This window comes from Platalea leucorodia (assembly GCF_965183815.1).
Source record: "Platalea leucorodia genome assembly, chromosome: Z".
NCBI lineage: Eukaryota > Metazoa > Chordata > Aves > Pelecaniformes > Threskiornithidae > Platalea > Platalea leucorodia.
Genome location: NC_138858.1, coordinates 50,188,456 through 50,203,984, shown reverse-complemented (window position 1 = coordinate 50,203,984; position 15,529 = coordinate 50,188,456). Strand labels below are relative to the sequence as shown.

The 15,529-nt window shown below is 36.1% G+C and overlaps 1 protein-coding gene across 1 annotated transcript in view; it reads left to right on the top strand.

The window, feature by feature from the left end:
- Positions 1 to 15,529, top strand: part of AUH (AU RNA binding methylglutaconyl-CoA hydratase) — a 113,803-nt gene that overhangs the window by 24,191 nt on the left and 74,083 nt on the right. The window contains exon 4 of the mRNA XM_082337089.1: positions 9,723 to 9,809. Within this exon, the coding sequence (XP_082193215.1) occupies positions 9,723 to 9,809 (87 nt within the window). The remainder of the gene's footprint in view (positions 1 to 9,722; positions 9,810 to 15,529) is intronic.

The following is a 15,529-nucleotide window of genomic DNA, read 5'->3' as shown; positions in this document are numbered from 1 at the left end:
TAAAAAATAAATAATTTTATTTAAATTACTTCCTTATGTAGGAAATGTACATAGCATCCTTCATGCCAAACTGTTTTTCCCTTGACTAAAATGGCTGCAGCCAACATCCTTCTCATATTGTTTTGAAATTTAGAGTACACCTTGCTTTTTATCAAAGTTACATGTAAATGTATTTTTCTTTGCACTCAGTTCAGGTGGTGTGTGCAGAAAATTGTGTCTATACCAGTATGCAACAGGATTCATGGTTGCTGTCAATAAAACAAATGATTACTAGAAAAAGTAGGTGGTTACTGTTAAGTTATGAAAGGTGAATTATGAAGTCTGCTGCTTTAAAAACCTTGGAATAACTGTATCTTGTGAAATAGTTTCTTAGACGAAATGTTATTTAACAGGCAATTATGAAAAATGTATCATAACCTCCTTAATATATTTGTGTAATAGTACCAAAGACTGAGATATAACCCAGTTAGGTAGGCATAGGGCCAAAGTCTGTGTTTTTAGCTAGTGTCCTGTTTGTTTATAGCTCTTTGGGGCTTCAGAGCCAGCTTTTAAATGTATTAATTCACTCTTAAGGCTGGGCCCCATGGTAATGTACTGATTTTAGTTTTTTGGTTCCTTATACATTACCTATTAAAATTTCTTCCTAATGATCATAAGTGTGTGTACCCTTACTTACATTCATTTCAATTCATTCTAGATCTTTGTAGTGTGCTGACTTCCTAAGAATTTTGTGCATCTGCAATATTGAGTTCTGAATACTTACATATAGCTTTTGGAGTTCTCCATTCCTTTTTATATGAGAAGATTTTCAGCACTTGCTTAATATTTTGTGGTATGTTACTGACTTGTTTACGGTTTTGGTTTTTGTTTCCTACCTAATTTGTTTAAATTGCTAAAGAGTGATTTTTTTTTTTTTTTCCCCAAATCCCAGTATGAAATGAACTAAAATACAGAGATCCAAGTCATACTTGCCATGTAAAAGTGGTGATCATGTCTGTTTAATTTCAAATTAAAAAATAAATATCATGGCAAAATTTGAGTATGAGAAGATATGAGAGTTTGGATTGAACTGTGTGGAGACTGAGACTAAATGTCATGGGATTCCTTCCTCATTGAAAAGTTTTGAGGTACTCTATGGCATAGGCTAAGTTAATGTGACTCTTATATTTTTATCTATCCTTAAGGAATAAGAAAACAAAAAAAAAGTTATTCAAAGCCATGTTTTGCCAACAATACATTGTTCTCTAAGAGGTTAATCTTTGAGGAAATAATCTTTTAATTTAAATTTTACCTGTTACATGAACATGTTTGATTTAAAGTTTAAAATATGAAATCTCAGAGAACAGAAAGGCAGAGAGTAAGTTGTACTGCTTTGTGAGTAAGATCTTTCTTTTAAGTAGTCCTCATAAAAAAAAAAGCTGATCCTCAGAAGCAAATTGCTAGTAGTTCTTTGCTTATAGGTAATATTTTTTCCATTTCTCTTTATCCTTAACTTTCAGATCTCTCATACCTCACAACTAAAAACCATGATGCTTGATGAAATGATGTTTAATTTCTTAATGTTCTGAATTAGTATCTGAGTTACAAATATTGATAGAGTCAATTTGAACATAAAATTTTGCAAATATTTAGAAACACACTGGAGCATATTCAGTACATTGTAAGTTTATTTTCTGTGTTCTGTAGCTTTTAAAGATTTAGATTTGAACATTCCCTTTTATTCTTAAAAAAAAAATTTAAAAAACTTTCTTCCTGTCTTTCAATCTCTCAAGTATCCATGATATATTTTTGGAGGAGTTGTTTATTCACCTTACTCTTGGAAAATGGGGCAGACTCAAACACAAAGATATTGGTCAGGTACGCAAAGATATGCTTAGGATGGAAGAAACTCAGCTGGAGCTCAAACTAGCAAAAGGTGTCAAGAATAACAAGAAAAACTCCTGTAGGTATGTTAGTACCACGCAGAAGTTCAAGGAAAATGTAGGTCCACTGCTGCATGGGACTGGCAGCTTAGTTATGAATGACACAGAAAATGCAGAACTGCTCCATTTTCTCTTTGCCTTGGTCTTCATGGGAAAGGCTAGCTCCCGAGTCTCTGTGCCAAGAAGCGACACCGAAGTAAACCGCAAATCACTGACAGTAGAGGAGGACTGAGTTAAAGTCCATCTGTACCGGTTGGACACATACACGTGAACAGGATCTGATGGGATGCAACTGAGTTGGTGCACTGCAGAGCCACCATCTATATTTGAGAGGTTGCTGAAGACCTAAGGGACTGGAAAAAGGCAAATATTACACCCATCTGCAAAAAGGAAGATTTGGGAAACTACAGACCAGTCAGTCTCACTTCAGTCTCCAGGGAAATTGTGGAACAATTGTTTGTGGAAGCTCCTTTCCAGGCACATGAAAGACAAGAAAGTGGCTGGGAAAACCCAACTCAGATTTACCAAGGGTAAATTATACTTTACCAGCCTGATTACTTTCTGTGATGAAACCATCCACTCAGTGGATGAGAGAAGAGTTATGGATGCTGTCTACCTTGACTTTAACAAGACATTTGACATGTTCTCCCCTAGCATCCCTGTAGACAAGTTGGTAAGGTACAGTCTGGACATATAGGCCGTGCAATGTGGCTCACCTCCCAAGATCAAAAGATGATGTGATGTTAATGGCTTAAAGTCAAACTGTCAGCTGGTCACAAGTGGAGCTCCTTGAGGGTCAATGCTGGGTCTGGTAGTACTATTCAGTATCTTAGTAAATGTTTGAATGGTAGAATTGAAACCTCACTGAGTTTACAGATGACTTCAGAGTGGAAGGAGAGGGAGTTATGTGGGAAGGAGGAGCCGCCATTCAGAGAGAGCTTGACAGGCTGGAAAGCTGGGCCAACAAGAATTGTATGAGATTAACAAAGATAGATATCAAGTCCTGCACCTGGAATAGATTAATCTTAAGGGGCAGAACAGTCTGGGGACTGACTGGCTGGGGTGTAGATCTGCTGCAAAGAACCCGGGGGTTCTGAGGGACAGCAAGCTTAACGTGAGCTAGGAGTGTACCATGGCAGTGAAGGAGGCAAACAAGTGTCCTGGACTGCATCAGGAAGAGAACCATCAGCAGATCAAGGCATGTGCTTATTCTACTCAGCACTTAGTAGGCCAGCAGAAGGTGATCAGAGGGTTGGAGATTGCTGAGGGGGGAGAGATAACTGGTCTTCCTGTGACTGGTAGATACAGAGAAAAGTACTCTTATTTGCAAGGATGTATACAGTGACAGAAGAAGAGGCAATGGGCACAAGTTGTTTTAGGAGAATTCTGTCCAGACAAAATAAATAAATTCTTCATTGTGAGAAGATTAATTAAGAATTAAACATAGGAATGGTTTTCCCTGAGAAGTGGTGGAATCTCCTTTGCCAGCAGTATTAAGACTTGAAAAGACCGTGGGTAACTTAATCTAGGGCTGTGCATTTGACAGAAGGTCAGATCAGGTGATCTCCAGATATTTCTTCCAGTCTAGAATTTTCTGTTGTTCTGTCAAATAGGTGATAATCTTTTTTGTTGCTTTGTGAAAGATGGTCCAGACTAGTTAATTAATATTTATGAAGCATTCTGTCTGTTCTTAATTGATCAGACTCGACTCATTTTTATTCAAGAATACAATCAGTAGTAGCTCTAATGGGTAGTGATTGATGATCTGAGTACCCTGGGTCTCGCTGGGCTGGGAGGTGCAGTAGAATTCTTACTGGAATGCGTGCATATTTTGTCTGCAAAGCATAAAACGTTTTTTCTTTCACACAGGCAAGAGATTTCAGTAATGGTTGACTTTGTACTGTGATTTGTCAAGCGTATAGCTTTACACATGGAAAAATGGTAGTTGAAAGCAAAATAAAAATCATTAATCTACACAGTGACATTATCATCAAATTTAAATTAAGCTTTTGTGTTTTAAAGAAATTTTAAGGATATTAACTTGAAGTACGTATCTGTCAGCAAAATAATATTCAGAATTTATTTATTACTGTGGTGTATATATTTAACAAACACTAATTCAATTTAAACAAAGTTTTGCTCTCCTTAGACTTAACACTAAATAAATATCTTTGTTTCATGAGGTATTGCAATTTCTGTTCAAAATTGGGAATTAAGTTGTCCTGAATAGATTTCAGGATGTAAAAGCTTTATTTCTGAAATTCTTGGAAATTTGGAGAAAAAAATTGTTGGTAAATCTTTGCAAGTTTGAACTTAAGTTGGCTATGGTGTTGTCCTCAAATATGTATGTACAGCTCCTTTTTAGGGTGTTCCAGACCTCATAAAAATTGATTGGGGTTCTGCTAATGATTTCAGCTAAACTTAGATTTCTTGCAATGGCTTCTCTAGGAAATGCACACATCTGCCTTTGAAGAAAGATTTTACATGTACCCTAATGGGTGGGGTTTTTTTGTTTGGTTTTGGTTTTTTTAGTAGTTATAAGTTAATCTATAATGAATATCAAAGTTGGCCATTTGCCTCAGTATTTTAGTTCAGTATCTTGTCTATTTTTCTTTGTGGAGAAGGAGGGGTATTAAATCACAGTCTGCTTAATTACTTTGTGTGGGAATAAGCTGTGGGTACGTAGCAGTTCTTAATCTTTTAATTGGTGAGGTAGTGCATGTTTCATACTCTTTGTTGAAAGCATTTTAAGTTTCCTTCATAAATTCCTTAACCTGTTTCATTGGGTTATTAAATGTATTAGACCTGGTGCCTCTGTGCTTTGCAGTTTTCAGTGTTCTTAGTACTTGCCAACAAGATACAGAAGAATTGGACAGAGTATGCAAAAGGCTATCTTTTGACACTCTCGGATGTCACTTCCTTATTGAAATTTTGGTGTGCTGACAGAATTCAGTTCAAACCCAGAGAGGTTTACCAACAATTTTTTTCTCCAAATTTCCAAGAATTTCAGAAATAAAGCTTTTACATCCTGAAATCTGTTCAGGACAACTTAATTCCCAATTTTGAACAGAAACTGCAATACCTCATGAAACAAATACAATTATTTAGAGATAGTGTTAAGTCTAAGGCGAGCAAAACTTTGTTTAAATTGAATTAGTGTTTGTTAAATATATACACCACAGTAATAAGTAGAGTTCTGAATATTATTTTGCTGACAGATACGTACTTCAAGTTAATATCCTTAAAATTCCTTTAAAAAAGCCACAAAAGCATAATTCAAATTTGATGATAATGTCACTGTGTAGATTAATGATTTTTATTTTGCTTTCAACTACCATTTTTCTGTGTTTAGCAAGATCAAAGGGCAAGCTCAAAATAACATTCCTGTGGTAAGAATTTAATACTTCATTATACCTCATTTGAGGCCTGTGCATGTGTCACTTCCTTTCGTCTTCTCAGACAAAAGTCACTTTGGGCACCTTTCGACACCTGGTAGAATAACTTCACTGTTTAATTTTGGTGTGCCAGGTTTCCAAAAGACTTATTTTTTAATAAAAATATTTATTGAGTAAAGTTAAAATTTTAAGTATGGTGTATAAAACATTAAATTTTATGCCTTTTAGTTTACAGCTTTTGTGGTGTCTTTGGGAAGTATATGTTAAAGTGTAGTATAGAACAGTACTGTACAAGAAAATTTATAGGCATTTATGGTATTTGGAAAGTGAGGCTTATACAAAGATGTTGGAACAGATCTTTCAAACACAACACTTAGCTTTTCAACAGTATATAAATTCTGTTTAGAAAGTGTGTGAAAACATCCAAGTAAGGCAAGAGGCATGGGGTCAGAGTAATCACTGTAAAACTTAGTTTCTTTTGGTGTGTTCTCTAAGTTAAATAGCCGTCCTTGTCATATAGAAGTGTAGGTGGAAAAATTCTGGTGAATAACAGCAATATGCCTATCTCGCTGGACTGCCCTTGGCTTTCTCAAATAAACATTTTTTCTGGCATCATTGTGAAATGCAAGTCAGGCACATGCTGCAAAAACTGTCTGGACTGACAGTGTACAACAGCCAACCATTGAGTAGCCAAATGTTTAAAAACATGCAAAGAGAGTTAATTGAGTACATCAGGGTTCTTATGGGAAGTAATGTAAAAAATTACTAACCTTTCTATGTTCTTCTGGTATGGGGGGGGGGGATAAGAAAGTGATGGATCAAAAGCAAACAGATTTTCTTTTGGATGGACAAACCTCAGTAGAAGTGTAGGTAGTATTTAAAACAGCATGCGTTTTCCTCACAGTAGTTTCAAGGGTTGATTTGCAAATACCAGTTTATGTACTTGCTGCTCAGCAGACCTCCAAAAGTCTGCTGTTTGTACTGGTGTCTTGCAAACAGGACTGTTCATTGGAAGCCTGCAGGGAATTTCTCTCCTACCGGTTTGCTTCGTAAATTTGGAAGTGATGATTCTGTGAATTAAGTTGTTTCAAGAAGAGTTTCTTTACAAGTGGAGAGTACCTGTCTTAATCCTAATGTAGCTATAGGAGGAGATGGCTGATTGCACTGTCAATGTAGTCTTTCACTGTTGCACTTCTCTTTTGTCCTGTACTAACAGCTCGTAATCTGAAAATGGCACTACATAGTCTTTAAAAGGGAGTTCATAAAGTGCTGGGAGCAGAGACGTGAGAAATGGGGAGCATGACCCCTAGAATCCCAGTTAGTTTTGACTAGCTTTTGCTGTATTTCTGAGTGGATGAGATTTGATCAGTGGGACAAAGCATTGAGACACCAGAAAGCATAATACAGAGAAAACAGTGATTCATGCTTCAGTACAAACCGGATGGATGTGGGGACATAATTACAGTGTACAGTCAAATCTGCAGCAGTTAGTTTGCCTCAGCTCACTGGTAGCTCAGGTTTCCCCTTTCTTACATCTTTGGGTAGAAGGGCTTAGAGACCTCTGCATTCAGTGTGGTGTAGAGTCACGGACCCACAGTACAGCCTCTGGAGTCTGTTGGGAGTGGATGTGGGGAAGCAGATAGGCCAAACGTGTCCGCAGATTTCAGCCGTGGCCCATGGGAAAGTTGCAGAGGTTCGTTCTGTGAGAGTTTTTGTGGTTTGAGAAGCTTGGCTACTTTGTTGCTCTCAGCAGTTGAGCAAATACTATTTTCAGATACTTTAAAGTAGTAAACTTGAGGTGAGAGGAGCGATCTTTGATTTCGGTGGCTGAGAGAGAAGTCATCTGTGGTTGAACCTGCACTCTCCTTCATGCTTGTCTTCAGAAACTTAACCTTTCTTACTTCTGACTTGAGAACAGATTTCGAAGAAACATGTGAATAGTTCTCTGCTATATGGGTCAAGGAATTCTTCAAGATTTCTTTGATCAGTGGTTAAATCTTGTAACAGGAACAAAAGTATTAAGTTGGTGGCAGTTCTATCTCCTGTGAACCAGAGGATGCCAAGGCGTGTGTTCTGTTGGAGTGCAATGAATGGTTTCTCTTCTCTTGGAAAAAGCTTCAGTTACTATTATTATGCTTTGGAGGACTAAAATAGGAAAGAGTTAGGAAAAGAACTTTTTCCATTTCCTTGACAGTTATGAGGGAGAAATACTTAAAAAGGGAAATGTAAGATTACAGAAGTTGGTTAAGGCGCTAAGATTGGCTATTGTGCTAGAAATTTTTTTACAGTACTCAAAAAAATTAAATTGGCAGCTACCTTTTAATCCATTCTCGCAAAAGTTTGTGCTGAAAATTTAATAGATTTCTGTAAATATCTTCAATGAAATGTATATTCTAAAAGAAGGAAGAAGTCTGCAGTTTGTATATGTTTTGTTTTAGAAGGGCTGTTTTTTTTTTCGTTTGAGTCCATTTTTTTAATGAGTCTGAATAAATTAAAACCTAAAAATTGCCTTAGTCTTATCTTGACATTAGATTTTCTTAACAGTAATACTAGAGGTATTTTCTAGGTTCAGTGCCTCTCTTTTGAAGTTTTCTTTATGTATTTTTCAAGGGTATGCCCAGTGAGCAGGACTTCAGTGTGTGGAAGATTTGAGTCAGATTGCACAGCCATGCAGTTCTCTTGTTCATAAAGCTCACAGTTTCTTGTTGTTCTTGTATAGGCAATGATTTGGACAAAGTTGTAGAAGCCAAGACATTAACTGATACCACAGAAATGATATTTTTTCATTTGCACACTTGCTGATAAAACTTTTAAAGCAGGTTTTATCATCAAGTTTTATGAAGCTTCTTTTAGCTACAGAACCTTATACCTGAATGCATTTGTGAAAGTTGCTTGCAGTTTTGTATGGTTTAGAGTTCTGTCTAGATTTATGGATGCAAATTTTGTTTGCTTTTCAGGTTCCTGGCAAGATTTCTGTATGCATTGATTGTGAATTAGTAAGGTAGCAATTGCAATTTTGCTGCAATGCAGACTTGACCACAGCAATTCCTGTTTTATACTGCCTGCTCAACTGGCCTGTCATACAGTCTTCCATTGGGGCATCTGCTAGAAGGTTGTTTGGAAGCTTTTGGCAAGATGTCTGATAGTGTAAATTAAATTTGACATTATTTAGTGGGAAACATGCAAATGCAGTCAGGACTGATGCTTCATTGTTTTTATATTGATGTGTAGAAGGAGAAGAAGAGTCTTAGTGAAATTTGCTGTGGTGGAAGAAGAAGGGGACATGTAGAGCTGCTTTAGTCGGAATGTTACCTTAAAACAGCAGCTGGATGTTTATCAGAAAATGTCAGATTGAGATACTGATTTTCACAGACATAGACTACAGTTATGAATTTCAGCTAATGCTGTCAACAAAAGTATGTCTAGAACTGTATTTGATTAAGAGCATGCATAAAACTGTTTTTTGCATTGGTTATATGCCTTGTTTAGCCTTTTCAGACACGTGCCAAGAGACTAACTTAATAGGTTCACTTTTGCCAAATGGAAAAAATACACACTAAGTTGCAGTGGGAATGTTGCACTTTGGGGAATAAATACGTATATGCAGATTTTGTCTTTTTCATGTATTATTCCTCTCTAAGAAAGATGGGCTTCCTATCCTACTCTGTATTTAGGTATTAGTATTATTACTATCTGTTTCTCTTTTTGTTCACACATTCATGAGAGAAAATGTTGGTTTTTCATATCAGTGAATTTTTAAAAACACATTTTTGTAAACATCTCTAGTTACAGGGTGCTTTTTAAACAGAATTATTTTCATATATTCATGAAGAAATAGATTAAGAAGTTCAGGTTTTAGCATTTTTTGGAAGAACAAAAAATACAGTGTGTAACTTATTCAAAAATACGTTTCAGTAAAGTGAGCTGAAAAATGGTATTAAGTCCACTGTAGATTTTTTTATTTAGATAAATGTAGTCAGTTAATGTAAAAACATGCACCCTAGGTATTTATGATCTACCAATAAAAGAATAACAAGCACAATATGAAAACCACATATTTATCAGACTTTGTGACACAGTTGGGAAAACAGAAGTATATTTCAGATGAAATGTTAGCATAAATGCTATTGTTCATAAACTTTTAATATGAGAAGAAAAAATGTCACTGGAAAGTATATCCAGTGAAAATCTGGTGGTGGGTAATTTGATTTTTGTTTTTGTTTTTCTTTGATAAATAGTCCATGTTTTCCTTGAAATCTGTGGAAAATGAATGTGAACAATTTGAACTCTCTTTGTGTCGAAGTAGACTTACATTTTTTTGGAATACAGGAATATTTTACTTCTGAAAACGTATTTGCAGTACTGTTTACAGCTTGCTAACATGTATGTGAAATGTCACTTACAGGTGCTGACCTTAAAGAAAGAGCAAAAATGCACTCAAGTGAAGTTGGTTCTTTTGTCTCAAAAGCAAGAGCAACTATTAATGAAATGGGTATGTAACCTCTCCCTTGAACAGTGTTATTTTGACTGTAACCTGAGAAGGGTTAGAGCAGACGAATGACATAAACGCGCTTGGTTAATTCTTGAAAGGTATTATGATATCGACAACTATTTATATTGATACATACGAATCACGGTGCATTACTTCTTTTAAATGTTCCTAATCAAGTTGGACTTTTTTTTTTTTAGAATGCTAGAAAAAGCTAAATCTCAACTGAAATAGAGGTGATTTGCCCCGCTGTTTTTATAAAGGATGGATTGTTCTGTGACATCCAAGTACTTTAGAATTTAATTTTTACTATTGCATTCACATGGTTGGTATAACTAATACAGTCTTTAATACATTTTAGAAACATGTTAAACATCAGCTATTGATAGAAAGTTAGCTACTAAGGCCTTCTAAAATTTTGTTTAATATGCACTTGTTCTGATGTAGTAAAACCTGTTAATAGTTTGGGATTTTAATTGACTTGTACCAGTTTTTAAGGTTAGTAATTTCTCTGTAAATTTTACATTATGAATTCACCATCAGATCATTATGTTCCCACATCTCTGCTGATCAGTTTTAATATGATTGTTTTTCAACAGGGCATTGCCATTATGTTTTGTCAAAAAGACAAGTCAAGTGTACTAAGTTTGAATCAATTAATTCTATACATTTGATTTATATATGCAACCTATTTTTTCACTTGAGATTTTGGTACAAAACTCTGAGGAATAAATTGTTTCTCAGAGAATGTTTTCAGATGCATTTCCTTAATAACATTGGGTCAGATCTTGGTTTGGCAGAATGTTATGAATGGAAACCGCTACGTTTTTGCAGTGCAAATTTTTTTGCACTGCAAATTTGCAGCGTTATCTAAAAAGTTTTCAGTGGATCATTAGGCTAACAGTGAGTTACCTGAAGTTTAAGAAACCAGTATGAGTGCTTCCATTCATCGATCTCGTTTCTTTCTCAAGAAAGAAGCGCGACATTGTGAGTAAGTGAAATTAATATTTGAGAATCTAAGTCACTGAAGTACCTAGATAGGAAGGTTTGTGAAGGGATGTAGTAACAGCAATTAGACGTGCTGCAGGTTGGGAAAAAAAAAAAAAAGAATTTGAATGTAGGCCTTACCTGATACTGTAACAAAACTTTTTGCTTAGGTAGGGTGTCTCTCTCCCCTCCCCCTTCTTCCCCCTTTTCTCCCCCTTCTCCCTTCCTCTCTCCCTCACTCCTTTCTCCCTCCCTTCCTCCATTTTGCCATTTCTGCTTTAGAGCACTAAATGAAACAGTCACTAGAAGGTTCTTTAATGGTTACATGATATTTGGCCATCTCCCAGTTCATTTTTTTTCAAGGCTTTTTTACAGGATTAGAGAAGAATATTGAGATATCACTTCTAATGTTATTGGTCAATTTTCACATCATGTATGTTTGGACGTGTGTACTATATAAGTAGCTTTTATTTTTCGGTAACATGATGTGTTCCCACTATATACGTATTTGAGACATTGTTTTTGAACACATTATGCCAGCAGTAGATGTACTTACAGGATGGATCTAACATTTTTGTGAAGGGTCTTTGCAGAGCAATTTAAAATGTGGTTCCCTACATCAGGAACTGGTAGAGAATATAAAAAAGTGGATTTTATAAATGAGATTAGATTAGATGGGTGCACAAGGCGTCATGTTGTGTGATGCATTTAGGAATAGAAGTGAACATTAATTTTGTAGCATGTCAGAGGTTCTCAGTTCTTCTTTTGTTCTTCTGAAGAAATGATCCGGCATTACAGAACGTAATTTTTGTAGAACTAGTGGGACATTATATTTGCATTTGATTACTGCAATGAATCTGTGTATGGAAAATAATGATATTTTTCCTGCCCAGCAACAACCAGAATGTTGTGACATGGTTAAAGAGGGGAAACAGTTTTCAAATTATTATTTGCCACTGCAGAATGCTATATAGCCAGGGAACAATATTTCCAATCTTCCACTTTGTTCTTTTCCTATCCAAGTTTAATGCTGTAATCTCATTTAAAATGTGTTCTGCTTTCTGCTTTTCAGAAATAGGTCATGTTTTGATAACTGTGTTTGTGTTCAGATGTGTGACCTAGTAAGGAGATGCTTCTTTTCAACAATATTTTCAGAAAAAAGACCATTAAGTTATCTTTGTAGACAGAATACACAAAAGGTTAATTACCTCTTGAACAACTGGATAAACTTAGCCTTTTAGAATTGACATGCTTTGGCTTTCTTTAGTTCCTGTCAATTTCATTACATTTAAAATCCTTACGCTAGTGGTTTTATAAAAAGCTGTAATATCATTTTGGAATACAGCTACAGAAGAGAATTTTCTGGAAATTAAAAACATACTGCACTTGTTTTTATGGGATTAATTTATAACTTTTTGCTAAATTTGGGTGAAGTATTAAGACTGCAGTAAATATCACTGGGTATAAAAATAAGCACTTAAAAAAAGAGCTGAAAAAATTGTAGCCGTTAGTTGCAGTTCTTAGAGCTTTAAGTTGAGGGGGAAAAAAATCAAAACAGCCTCTATTTTTAGCAGTGGTCGCTTTTGCTAAAATTATACCAGAGTTGTGGGGGTTTGTTTGTTTGTTTGTTTGTTTTTCTTTTGTGTTTTTTTCTTTTTTAATAGTAGGAATTGTAAGACTACTTGTCCATTACTATAGTTTGCCTGAAGGCTCTTCGTTACTGATGTAAGGCTGACTTTACCCTCAAAAAACTAGCAGATAAAAGTATTAATATATCTCTTGCAACCATGCACAAGAAAACAGGCCTGACTAAATGAAATCAAATGTTACTGACTCCCAGGAACCTTGTTTTTTGACGGTTTGGGGCAGAGCGGGGGAAGCCATCATTGTGGGTCACATCTTCAGCGTGTATTTTATGGTATGATTCCCATTAAGTCCATGTTGTTCTTTATACTGGCTGTGGCGTCTGGGCTGTGATATTGCTATTGTGTATATGTTATCTGTTGGGATTTCAATTGCAAAACAAACTGAGGCTGCGTATGGAGCTGAATGTAATAACCACTCTCCTCCAGAAAAACACCTTGTTTAACAGAAAGAAAAAGTGAAGCTGCAGAAGGAATTTGAACTCAGCAAATACTTGAAATTACTCAGAGTGACGTTTGGCCCCAACCTCTAATAAGTGAGAAACACTATTGGTTAGCAAAGCTCTTCCAAAGAACATAGGTTAAGTACCTAAATCCCACAAATGGGGAAAAAAAAAATTGAACACTGACTTTTTTTGGTTACTTCTTAAAATCAAAGTTAAAGTGTGGTGAGGCTTGATTTTTATGTCGCATTCCGAGGCAAAACACCTTACTCGTGGCCTGATGGAACCTAGATCTGAACGAAGCTAAGGAAGACATTTTTGATAAAATACTAATTTTACTTGTTTTCTGTTGGACATGTGTCATTCTAAGAAACCTTATAGTGCGTTGTTTAAGATATCTGATTAGTTTTGATGCATAAGTTGTGATATAACTTTAGTAAGTAATGATATTTAGTAACTTTGTTTTGACATAATTTTCACAGATGTGATTAGTTTTGACATAGTCCAATTTGAATGAGATCATCCTGAATGAAAGCACCTTGTGGTCAGTTACTTGCCTTTGTTATTTTATTGCATGCTTTTTATTTTATTCAAAGCAGATACAACTCTATATTTACAGATTTTTATTTTTCCCCTCCTTAGCAATTTTCTGTCATTCTGGCTTCTCTCAGTCATCACCAAACTTTTAATTTACCTAAAAGAGTGCTCTTGTTCATCCTTCAGGAGAACAGTCTCTCCTCCAAAAGGTTCCCTGTTTGACTATTGAAGATCATGCCTCCTTGGAAATTCTTAGGTTATGCCACATTATATGCTACAGATTGTTTTTGGAGGCAAGCTGTCAAAACTTGATCTCAGAGGTCCCAAGAGTGGGATCAGGATTATGTAAGTTTCACTTGATTTCTGGTCTGCTGACTGCCACCCCACGTTCCCATTGTAAAGTGTCAAAAATAGGCAAGAGTGATCATTGAAGAGGTCAATGCAGTGCCTTATTTTACTAATTCGGTTTCTGGGGCTTCTGTGGAGCTTTGGTTAACATTAAAAATCCTGGTTTAGTAATGAACATTCCAGACCTGATTACTACTCTGAGAAGCGACGGCTTATGTAACATTGACCAAATCCATCTGTGTTTGCAGGAGTTAAATTTGGGCAGCAAAGATGGAGTGCCTTAGTTTGGAAATCCAGTGAGAAGAACTGTGGGTTTCTCTCTTAGGAAAGAGCAGATACAGGCTATAACTTGAAAAAGCATTCACTGGGAAGTTGAATGAAATATCACAGGTAGCCATCAAATTTGAAAAAGGACAAATTTACAGCTAGCAGTGCCATGCTTAACAGCCATCCTTAGGCATCATGGTCTCCCTACGTTGCTGACACTGTGAAAGGAAGATTTTGGCACAATATTTCTCTTGTTGTGTTATGTTGTTGCCTGTTCAGTTAAGTGTAGGGCGTAGCTAACGCAGTCCAAGACTGCTAGCATTCTGAATGCGTTGCTGAGCTCTTGGTTGTTTTCCAGTAGTAGATTTACTGCTTCTCTTAACATTGAATTAATTTAAGATACCCTTTGACTATGTATTGTCTGTTTCCTAAATAGACAGTACTGTCCTTACAGAGCTGAAATTATGGGCTTTGTCAAATTGCATTGGATTGTTTTTAATTAAAAAACACAATGCTAAACTCTGTACCATTATAGAGGCAATGAATGCAACATTAAACTTCTCTACCAAGATGTTTAATAGCTATTTATATGACAGCATTGCTTTCACAATTGCTAATACACTTTTTTCCCCATAATAACTTTCTAAAAGCTGTTATAAAAAAAGATGCAGAAATGGAGGACCTGAATATTAGGATGCGCTGATTGTCTTTCCTTATAGATCTGAAGATTAGGGACAGAGGTGGCTTTGCATTGCTGATTCATTGCTTTGATCCCTGTCACTGCTGTACAGCCTTGACAAAAATTAACATAGCCTCAGCTGTAGTTTAGTTTTCCTTCGGGTAGTAATTCCAAATGCAGTTCTGTGAGGAAAAGAGACTGTGCTCTGGACATGGCTCTTTAATTTTCCTCCCACAAAAAGTAACTGTACCAAAAGAAGGGTGCTACTTGCTTAAACGGTTTATTGAGATCAACGTAACCAGTTTGCACATTGACTATTAAAACAGGCCTCCAGTATGACTTGCTGTCCAAGGCTTCTGTTCCGTCTCTAGGGAGCCACATTGTGTATGTTTGATGAGATGGGAAACTGTACCCTTTCCTTGCCCTGTTCAGGTTTGAAATTGCATGTTTCAGTCCCTGAATGAGAAGCAATAGTTTGCTAGCTCTTTTTGCTTTGCCTGTCTCAGTCTCTGGCTCTGTTCCTAGAACCAATTGGTATTCAAAGGGCAGCAACTCATGGCATGGTACTGAAAGTATTATACTGCTCTCCTATCAAAGAAATCCTGAGGTCATTGCTTGGGCCCAGCATTAGGCTTTGACTTCAGAATAGCATGTTCAAGTCTTGTATCGAACACGGCTTTTGCCTAAGTATGCACTGCTTTGATGATGTCACTGAGCTAGTTTATTAAAAAAAATTTCTTTATGCTTACTGTGAAACATTAGGGAGTGTTCCCGCTGTAGTATTCAGTGAATGAGCTGACTGAAACTATTACTTAATAT